Below are 11,154 nucleotides of genomic sequence, written 5' to 3' on the forward strand. Positions count from 1 at the left end.
GTATGTGTGTGCGTGTGTGTGCGTGTATGTGTGTGCGTGTATGTGTATGTGTGTGTGTATGCGTGTGTGTGTGTATGTGTGTGTGTGTATGTGTGTGTGTGTGCGCGTGTGTGTGCGCGTGTGTGTGTGTGTGTGTGTGTGTGTATATGTATATATATGTGTGTATGTATTTATGTATGTGTGTGTATATGTATGCGTATGTGTGTGTGCATATATATGCACGCGCGTGCGTGTGCATATGCATATATATGCGCGTGCGTGTACATATGCATATATGTGCGTGCGCATATACATATATATGCACGTGCGCGTGTGCATATGCATATGTGTAGATATGTAAAGAGAGAGATACATAGATTTGTAGCAGCTGTAGCTCTGACTCTCTGCACCATCTGATTAGTAAACTTAATTTCCATGGTTAAAGTAACTGCATTTGGAGAGACTCAAATTTGAAGAATTTGTTGACTGTATTGAATTTTAATGAATTGGTTTTGAGAAAAATGTTCATCAAAACTGAACCAACTGATGTAAGAATGTTGAATCTTGTAGGATGTGTTAGGAGTGGTACATTACAACAAGGTATGGGTCTTGAAATACCTTTGAATTTCATTTGATTATGATAAATTTTCAAAACAATGACATGTTCTTATCATTGGAGATAAATTATTTGAGGATCCGTTTGACTAAAATTCAGTTGAACAGTTTTGCTTCTTAAAATTTCTTGTATTAGTGTGAGTGTTGTGTTCAACAGTATTCCCAATAGTATCAGTATTGAGTACCGAAATACTTGCACTTGATAGCTAACTAAAGTAGAGTATATGACATTGATGGTAGCCAGTTATCTTGGCTAGAAAGTTAAGAAAACTAAAATGTATTAAGATTTCTCCTTCAATGCAGGTACTGTTCCTGATGATATTTTGTCAACAATAGTTCCTAAATTCTAAATCTGTTAGATGCTACCAGACAGTTGCTCCCAGAGAAGAGAATATGATCATTAAGTTTTTCTTTCTAAATTAACGGAATTTGTATTTGTTTAGCTGCCTGTTCCTTAGAATATGGAGACTGGGTTGCCTTTAATATTGTCTTTTGTACTGGGAATAGGATCTTCAGAAAATGTTTGTTGAATGTTGCGCAGTGTTCCCTTTTGAAACCCTGTCACAAGTGTTGATCATTGTTATATTTTAGTGCATTATTTTGTTTACAATAACTGGTTGACTTCTGTTGGGTACTAAATTGAGTTCACATGTGAAGAAAATTTTTTTCCTATAATAATAGAGCCATGTCAAAGCTTTACTCTGATGTTTACCTTTTACTGATCAAATCTAATTTTGTGCACTTCCAGCTTTTCATGCAGTCTGTATATAAAAAGTGAATTTTGTGCCTATATTTAGAGTTGAACTGTTGATGTAACCACAATGTTTGTGAAATAATGCTGAGCACACATATTAATGCAACCATGTACATAATTTCTTGTATTTTGAAATTAAAATTACATGGAAGTCATATGGTTAAATAAATCAATATTCACCTTTAATACCTTTGTTTTTATATATTCCTCACAATTTTATTACTTGGATTTTCTTGATTTTCACTTGCATGAACATTTTACATTACACTACTTTGTGATTGATTATTATGTGGACTGATAACCAGGTCTGTATGAGGAGCTTACTGTGATAACCACATGATTCTGAGTCCATATCTTATTCCACACATTTATATCAATATATGTATATATTCTTTTGGAGAACATTGGTTCTTGAAGCATATTACATAAAACTTCAAATAATAGCATGTAAATATTGGGTTGAAAATCCCTTTTGGATAGAAAAAGTAGAAGACTACCTGTGGGACATGAACCCACATCTCCTTTAGACATAACAGGTATTCTTACCTTTGGACCAAAGTAATCCTTTCACTTGTCATTTTAGAAAAGCTTACATAAAATATATTGTTAGACATGTCAAATGTATTTACAGCATATTTAGTTGAAATGTTTCAGTTGCTGTTATAAATTTTCAATTTCCTTTCAGCTCTGACTTGTGGGCCTTGGGGTGTATAATCTACCAACTACATTCTGGTTTACCACCTTTCTGGGGAAAGTGAGTAACTATTCCTGAATTTAAAAGAATAAAAATTACTTCTTAAATGTCTTTTATTCATTCAATAAAATTATATTTTTACTGGCCAATTGTAAAATTGGCTTTAGCTGCTATCCCAAAAGTGCTAAATCCTACAGGACCTGGGCATCTAGGTTTATTGCCTTGATAGGCTTGTGTTGTTATAAATGGACTAAATTTCATAATTTTCATTTACCACTTGTTCATGTTAAATATTTTGATAGAATTGGATGAAACAGAAACTTGGTTTAAACTGTTTTCCAATCACCTAAACCTCAGTTGGAAATCTTGACCAGCACAACACTAATGAAGTAATCATTAATTTACACAGTGGTCCCACTGTTTACTCTTGTGAGCAACATGTAATCATCTGTCCACATTTACAGCTAATTGAACTGACTAAGAGTGGCTTTAATAATTGTAGCATTGCATTAATGACAACAAACATTGGATGTTTGGTTGCTTAACTAACATGGAAGTTGACCATGATTCTATTTATTGTGTCAGAATATGGTTTGGAATGGAAGAAATAAACTTTTGTAGAAATAATTAAAATAAATGAAAATGTTCTTTACTTCCACACAAAAAATACATTACTTTAAAACTACAAGTATAATATTGATTAAAGTGTACCAATCCACCCTTTTATACACGCAAATGATTTTCTACTTTTAGCCATGAATATCAGATATTTCAAAAGATTTTAAAACTTGACTATGAGTTTCCTGATGGTTTCAATCCTGTTGCCAAAGATTTGGTCCAGAAATTATTGGTGAGTAACATCTGTAGCTTTTGAATTTATTTACTCTGTATTGTTTTATAGCCAATTTTGATATATTTAGATCCACTCGTATAAGATACATAACACATATTCTGCACTAAATAAGTTGTGTTATTTTCAGTTTTTTTTCATCCCATTTTGTTTTAGTAACAAAATTATTTTTTCCAAAATGCTTAGCTGACCTCCAAACTAGTTCATTGTTTGCTCTTTCCAAGCACAAATTTTTGAAGAAAATTTTTATTTCATTCTAATAACATTATTTATGGGAGGATTTGTTTCAAAAGACACAAGTCTGATCTGCATAGGAGGAAGACCAAAAAATTGCACTATGGGTCATTTGAGTTTTCTAATATCATCATTTTTAGCATTAAAATGGATGGCAATTGTGTTTAGGAAAATTTTAAAGCTATATCTTCTTTCTAAATATGGCTATGTTTCAAATTGTTTGAAGGTTTTGTAGGAATATTCACAGAATTTAACCCAAAACAAGATAAAGAAAAAAAAATTTAACAATAGAGTAAGATAAAACTATGGTTGTTATCTCTAAAAGATTTCCTTATATATCACTTTTGAATAAATATATTTTCTCTCTTCCCCAACTTCATACTTTAACTGCTTTTTTATTTTATTTTCTTTCTTTTAATGCACATGTAGTAAAAAGCTTTGTAGCAGATATGTTTTAAAATCAACTGGAGTTGTTCCGTGGAAATTTTCTTTTGGCGCTAAAATAGAAGTTTAGACAAAGTCAATCTCAAAAGATTCTTTTCATTGGTTTAATAATAAATTATTAGCCAAAGCTGTCCCAGTTTTCAACCAAAAATTCTGAAATTTAATTTCTGGACACTTCTAGAAATGTCTAAAGTAACTTATAAAAACCCAGGATTTCTGATATTTTTCAGTGGCTTTTAAGCTGTCGCAGGAAGCTTTGTCACTCAACATTCTGCATGTCTTGTAGTGTTGAATTATTGTCACACTCATGAAATAGACAGTGCATTATCTATTTTTCTCCAACATGACCTTAAGTCATTTACCTAAATTCTTTCTAGAATAGTTTGAAGAATTAGTTTTAAAAATTCTATACTTGTCCTTCTCAACTCTTAGAAGAAAAAGAATTAGAAAAAAGCCTTTTATTACAGGCCTCCTTAAAAAACAAGTGAAATAAGGGAGAACACTCCTGTTTTATTTATAATACTGTTTAAACGATTGAATTTGGATTTAATAAAAATAATATTGAATAAGACCTTGCTAGTCAGATTTACATAATTTCTTGAGTGTTGGTTTGGAAACAACATACGAGTTACTCACAAATAACCTTAACCTTCCAAAGAAATAAACAAAGGACCACCTCACAGGTTAAACACACTTTTAAAATTCAATCCCATCCAAATTCTTATATACTGCAGGCATCCTTTTTTCTCTGTTAGTATGATTTTTACTTGTACCATTAATATTTAAAACTATCTGAATTACATATTAAAAAAAAGTGAGGTGCTACTTCTACAAGCCTATTTTGTTGAAGATGTTATAGTACTTTGAGTATTAAATTCTAACACCTACAATATGTTGTATAGTGTTATGTAAGAACTAGCATGTTGATTTAGAGGGGTGGCTTGAGGTGATAAAGTGTTGTTGACTGATAAGAGACACAGCTGCTAAACTTGCACATTTTAAAATAAGTGACCCACACTACTTAAACTTTCAATAAAAAGAAACAAACCTAAACACATCAAGGCTTTACAGGTTTGAAGAAACAACTCTGACATTGCTTCCTGTATCAAATGAAGTAACAATGGAAATAAAATATCCTCTTTTTAAGAACCAAGACTAAAGTCTTGATAGTTATACCAAAATTTAGATTAACTAATTTCATTGCATTTTCCTTAAATAAAGGAAGGTAAACTTTATAAATGTCTATTTTCAGGTATTCAATCCCCAAAAACGACTTGGTAGTCCTGAATCTGGAGGCTTTAAACCACTTAAAAAACATCCTTTCTTTGATGGTATTGTTTGGGACCATCTTTGGACGCAAGACCCACCTGATCTTCTTCCCTATTTACCTGCCACACCTAGCAATCCCAGTTTATGGAGCCACTATCGGGTTTGTTAAAAAATTTTTGTCCTCTGTCTCATTGTTTCTGGTAAACTTTCAGTACAGTTAAAAAACATTCTATGGTAAGAGATGGTAAAATGCAAAAACACCATAACCTCTAGATGTGGTGGGCTGTTCGAACAGTTCTGGAAAGAGATGGCTTTAAAATTTTATTAGGTTGGTGCAAAGATAATAAAGAATTTATTTTAAACTTGATGCTTATTTTGGAATAAATTTAATATTTAACTATAAGCACAAGCATTACTAATGGTCAAGAAGCTTACTTTCTAAATATGTAGTCTTGAGTTGAATGCCACTGCTTGGCACTTTGGGCAAGTGTCTTCTCCATAGCCCCAGGCCATCCAAAACCTTGTGAGTGGATTTGGTACAAAAAAACTGAAAGAAACCCATCATTCGTGTGTAACTTTGCTTTGACATTGTGATGGTTGTAAACAAGCATCACTTCTACATGCAGGGCCATTCATTTAATATCCTGCAAAAAAACATATCTCACCATGGAGAACTATTACTTTGCTTGAGAACAGGTGAGGGTTGATAACAGGAAGGCTAAGTTCTGTTCAACCCATATGAGCATGGAAAAGTGAGCATTAAAACAATGATGGTGATGTAGTATAGGAAAGAAGTCTGTTAATTATATGGAACTGGACTGGATAATTTGTGGTATCTATTTCTAAACATTAAATATTTTAACATGACCCCCAAAAAAACCCAAACCCCAAAAAACATCTTTCAATCATTATAGCTTTTTCTCCTCAAGTTATCATATAATGCTGATCAATTAGCATACTGTTGTTTTTATTTAATTGTATAGTGCTTTATTAATGAGTAAAACATATTACCTAACAGAGGGCTATCAACTAGAGTGGCAGTTTGAAGAATGTAGGCCAACATTAATGAACCCGGGTTTAAAAATGCAAGTGGTAATAAGAAAGTTTGCAAAGCAACAAGGAAATGAACAGATCATTTAACTGTTTAATAGCAGAAATGATGTAGCCTTCTCTCATCCTTAGGTCTAAGGAATAGCCATGGAAGAATTTGACACATTCCTTCCTTACATAATTTTACATATTGCCTTGGATGATATTACCTTTTCAATTTTGATTTTTAGTTTTTTTTTTTATTTGTATTTCCAGCCTGGACTTGATGATGCTAGAATTGGGGAGATAATAACTGAAACAGTGTAAGTACTTTTGTTATTGTTTGCTCAGCAAGCTGAAATTGTAACTTCAGTTTCATTTCTTTCATTTTATTAATGCCTTTAGGAAACATGAAATCATAATTTCTCCTCTCCTGAAATACTGCTGGAGCTGGTTTCATACCTACATAAGAAACATAAACATAGTTTTAGCATTTCTTTTTACTTGCTGAGTCTGGAGGACTTGTAGGCCATCTAACATTGGTGATATTAAAATAGTACATTAATAACATTAATTTGTTGCTGGTCAACACATGCAGGGAACATTTTAGAGCAATGATGTTGTGGGGAAATAGGGATGAGGGTTCAAGTATGGGGTTGGACTTGACAAGGATGAGATGTGGAGAGGTGAACGGGTCAGGAGTACCTGAATGGTAGAGACCATTATAATAGTGATAAAAAAGACAGGAGACAGCATGTCTGTGGGCCAGAAGTTAGTGTGTTCATTAGTAAAAGGATTCCTATTAGCTGAATGGCTCACCTAGATGCAGTCCATGATGTCAGTGTTCATAGTTGTACTCCTGATCTAGATGTAAATCCTCGATCCTTGTGAAGTATCAGTAGCGTATCTTCTGGCCATAAAGAGAAGAGAAGAGTTAGTTTTTGGGATATGGTCTTAACTATGCTAAAAGATGATTGTGTGATCTGACAGTTGGAGAGATTGGGAGGTCTCTAGTTGAATGCCACTTATGATTGGAGTGGTATTTTCTTATGAATAGTGTTTGAGTTTCTTAGCTGGTAAGAAATTATTATTAGCATGACCCACCCATGCATTCACTGCAGGATGTTTATAAGGTATCCATTTTCAGGTGTGGGGTGTGGTGTCTATGTTATATGTGGATAATGCATGGTTAAGGGAAATGAGAGAGGAGTGTTGTTCAGCTCCCTAATTTACCTCCCAGTTAACATTGCTACACCTAATGGACTACACTTCCCAATCCTCTCCCTGGTTTTTGTAAAATCACTGCTCCAAGTGTCACCTATAAGAGTACATCAGTTAAATCTAAATTTTTGTTTCCTTGTTAGTCTACTACAGTCTGCTACAGCCGTTATATGCTGATTGCAATAACATTTTAGTCTCTACAAAAGATAATTTATCATGACTGATTAACTTATTTTTTGATTGGATGCTTTAGATCAAGGGTTCCTATCAAAGGCTGATGGGACATCTCTATTGTATTGCCTTAACATGTCTTCACCATCTTCTCTCTTTATCAAAAAGGATAACCACATATCTTCTCTACAAGGCACCTGTACCTCTCCCTCTTTCATACTTTAACCTCTCACCACCCAGCATAAAACCACCCCATTCAGTTGAGGACGCTTGACATGTAAGTTACTTGATGACCTTACTAGTACTTGTGTCAGGTAAAAAAAAACTCCCAGTACATTCTTCTAAGTGGTTGGCATTAGGAAGGGCATTAAGCTGTAGGGTCCATGCCAAAGCAAAGTTTGATGCAGTCCTTTTGAACTCTTGAACTCATGCCAGCATGGAAAACGGATGTTAAATGATGACATAAGACAGAATCCTTATTTTCATTTTTGTCTGCCCCCACCCCTCCACTTTTGTTTTTTTCTAGTTACTTTGGCCACTGATGATGATGATGAAGATTTTTGAAGTTAGACAGATTGGGTGTGGAGATATATTGAGCAATTTTTTGGAAGTCATGAATTGTAAAAAGTTTGAAACCTCTTCTTTTAGAATCCCTCAATTCTGGTTTTAAATCCTTTTAACATCATCTTGGTGATCTATTTGATCTGCTACCACCTCTATATATGTAATTAGTCTATATGCTTATTTTATAAACACTGTCAGTGACAGTAAAATAATTATGTTGTAACATTTTCTGTGAATAAGTGAAAAATTAAACACTCCACAGGGTTGTTGGTGTTAGGAAGGGCATCCAGCCATAAAAACCATGCCAAAACAGACACTTGCTTGGTACAGTCTTCCAAACTGTCCAATCCATGCCAGCATGGAAAGCAGATGTTAAATGATGGTGATGAATTACTTGAAGCACTAGATTAGGACTATTTTCCCATTAGTATTGCTCTTGAGGAAGACCTGAATGTAACAACAGCTGAAATCCATATGATTCGCTTCTTAGTAATTACCAAAGATCAGGATATGCTGTTTCTAGAGACCATGGGTCGGTGGTTGGGAAGTTCTTGTTTTTTTTTTTCTTACACTAGCATACAAGTCTGCTCTCCACACTTCCAAAATTGTCCAAGGAAAAACAAGGGTTGCTACAGTTTGTGACCAAAGTTATTAGAGGCATTGCTATTAAAATGAAAAGAATTGGAGAAGATAGAGCAAGGTATCATTTTTGATACTCTTTTTCTCCACCCTGAAAGAGATAAAAGCAATGTGACCTCAGTGAGATTTGAACTTGGAGCACAAAGACGGAATATGGAACAACTCCACTATTTCATCCCTGCTGATTCTATAAACTCATAAATAAAAACTTTTTTATTTGGGTTGAGATATCATTCCATTTCCATAATTCTTAGGAACATTCTTAGAGGTACATTATGTACATTCAACGGATATTTGTCCTCATCTTGTTTGTTGTTAACACAACAGTTTCGGCTGATATATCCTTCAGCCTTCTTCAGGTGTCAGGGAAATTTCGAACCTGGGTTCTCATTCCTAAGGTATTTTTTGATATTATTATTATTGTTATTGTTCAGGTCACTGCTTGGAACCGAACTCGGAATCTTTGGGTTAGTAGCCTGTGCTCTTAACCACTACGCCATATGCCCGTGAGTAATTATGGAGTGAATTTTAGGGCTTATAAATCTAATATTTTTCTATCCTTCCTTAATACCGGTTCCCATATGCTGCTCATATCTGCACTCGGTCTGTTTGGGAGGTTGTTGTCCTAGCATATGTGCTGCTTCTTTTAGTTTTCATATTTTCCAGTGGTGTTCTCTGTCTATTATTTTAACTTCATCCCACTAGGGGAGGTGGTCTCCATTTTTCCATACATGATCAGCTATACCCAATTTATCAATATCTCCTCATGTCACAGCTTTCGATGTTCGTCTACCCTTATTTTGAGGGGGCGGCATGTTTCGCTTTATATAACCTACCACAGCTGCATGGGATTGAGTACACGCAATCTTTAGTCATATTCTCTTCTGTTGGTGGTTTTACTCGGAGGAGATATTTGTGAAGTATTGTATTATTCTTGAATACTGTCCTGATGTCATACAGACCGCATATCTTTTGTATCTTTTCGGAAAGGCCTTGATCATTTCTTTGTGGTGTGTATCACGATCGCTACTTATATTCTTTGCACGATGTTTTAGGTCCTGAGCATATGGCGAAGTGATTAAGAGCGCAGGCTACTAACCCCAAGATTCCGAGTTCGATTCCAAGCAGTGACCTGAACAATAACAATAATAATAATATCAAAAAATACCTTAGGAATGAGAACCCAGGTTCGAAATTTCCCCAAGACACTTGAAGAAGGCTGGAGGGTATATCAGCCGAAACTGTTGTGTTAACAACAAACGAGATGAGGACAAATATCTGTCGAATGTAAATAATGTACATAATTCCGCATCTCTTAAATATAGAACTGTATTCCTAGAGGTAGTTGATAGCAGCTTGTTACTTAGGTGCTCAAATTAGTAATGGAAGAGGATATTATGAAAGTATACTCTAAGTTAGAACATAGTAAGGAAACAAAAAGGACTATGATTGCATCTATGCTACCTCTTCTGGTCACAAAGCTGGATTGCATTTTATGTAACTAAGTTTGTGATCAGTTGTGCAGGAGAGCAATTCCATGTCACATGTTGAAGCTGTTAGCCCTTCAGCATTCAGGTTATTCTGCCAAATGTTATACTTTATTTATGTATTCATATTGTTTGAATTAACTATTTCATAGCTTCGAAGTTTCAATGATGTGATTGTTTATTTTTAGAATGATATTAATAGGTGTGAGAGGCCAGATCTGGCCAGTTTAAATGCTAAAGGGTTAAAAAAAATTTATGGTTCCTCTATTTAGAGGTTCACTACCCTTTTACTGCACTTTATACATTCATTAGTTAGCAGTGGTTTGTAGAGTAATGGTAAAAACAAACATGATAAATGAAATATACATTGTTTTGTGCCATTTATGGAAGATGGTCGTTTTTCATTGTAGGATTACTGAAGATCAACGGAAGGAATTGCTCGAAAAACAGGCCCGAGAAAATGATTTTCACAAATTTGTTGAAGGCAATCTCATTTTGAAACAAGGCTTAGTAGATAAGCGTAAGGTAAGTTTTTACAAAATTAGTCTTACTGATATAGGTTTTTCTTTTAAAATATGACCATACATCATACTTATGCACAGAAGTATTGATATACTCATACTTATTTGTGTGCATACTTGCAGATTTGTATCTGAGACATACAAATATGTACATATGTTTGTATCTGAGGCATACAGACATGCATATGTTTGTATCTGAGGCATGTAGATGTGCATATGTCTGTGTCTGAGGCATACAGATGTGCATATATGTCTGTATCTGAGGCTTGCAGGCATGCACACATGTCTATCTGGGGCATTCAGGCATGCACGTGGGTTTGTATCTGGGGCATACATACAAATCAAACTGGAACCTGGTGCAGCTCTTTGGCTGCCAGCTCTGGTCAAACCGTCCAACCCTTGTCAGCATGGAAAATAGACATAAAAGGATTATATATATATATATATATATATATATAAAGATTTTCTACTATTTGAAAATAATATGTATTCTTGTTTTTATACTATTCATTTGATTCTTTATAGATTATTTTAATAGATAACTTATTTAACACTATATTATTTAGAAGTTATAGTTTCATTTCAACATAATATTAGAACTTCGATTGGAATAGTGTTGATATATTTTCGATTATTTTTGATTAATATTATTTGATTAATTACTAATCTTTATAGTTTATAAT

At 34.1% G+C, this 11,154-nt stretch overlaps 1 protein-coding gene across 1 annotated transcript in view; it reads left to right on the top strand.

Annotated features, from left to right (window-relative positions):
* The window catches only part of LOC106872777 (3-phosphoinositide-dependent protein kinase 1), a 32,552-nt gene that overhangs the window by 9,563 nt on the left and 11,835 nt on the right, over positions 1 to 11,154 (top strand). The window contains exons 6-11 of the mRNA XM_052971938.1: positions 1,343 to 1,368; positions 2,034 to 2,102; positions 2,796 to 2,892; positions 4,823 to 4,999; positions 6,145 to 6,191; positions 10,361 to 10,475. Of these exons, the coding sequence (XP_052827898.1) occupies positions 1,343 to 1,368; positions 2,034 to 2,102; positions 2,796 to 2,892; positions 4,823 to 4,999; positions 6,145 to 6,191; positions 10,361 to 10,475 (531 nt within the window). The remainder of the gene's footprint in view (positions 1 to 1,342; positions 1,369 to 2,033; positions 2,103 to 2,795; positions 2,893 to 4,822; positions 5,000 to 6,144; positions 6,192 to 10,360; positions 10,476 to 11,154) is intronic.

Source organism: Octopus bimaculoides, chromosome 1 (assembly GCF_001194135.2).
Source record: "Octopus bimaculoides isolate UCB-OBI-ISO-001 chromosome 1, ASM119413v2, whole genome shotgun sequence".
Classification (NCBI taxonomy): Eukaryota; Metazoa; Mollusca; class Cephalopoda; order Octopoda; family Octopodidae; genus Octopus; species Octopus bimaculoides.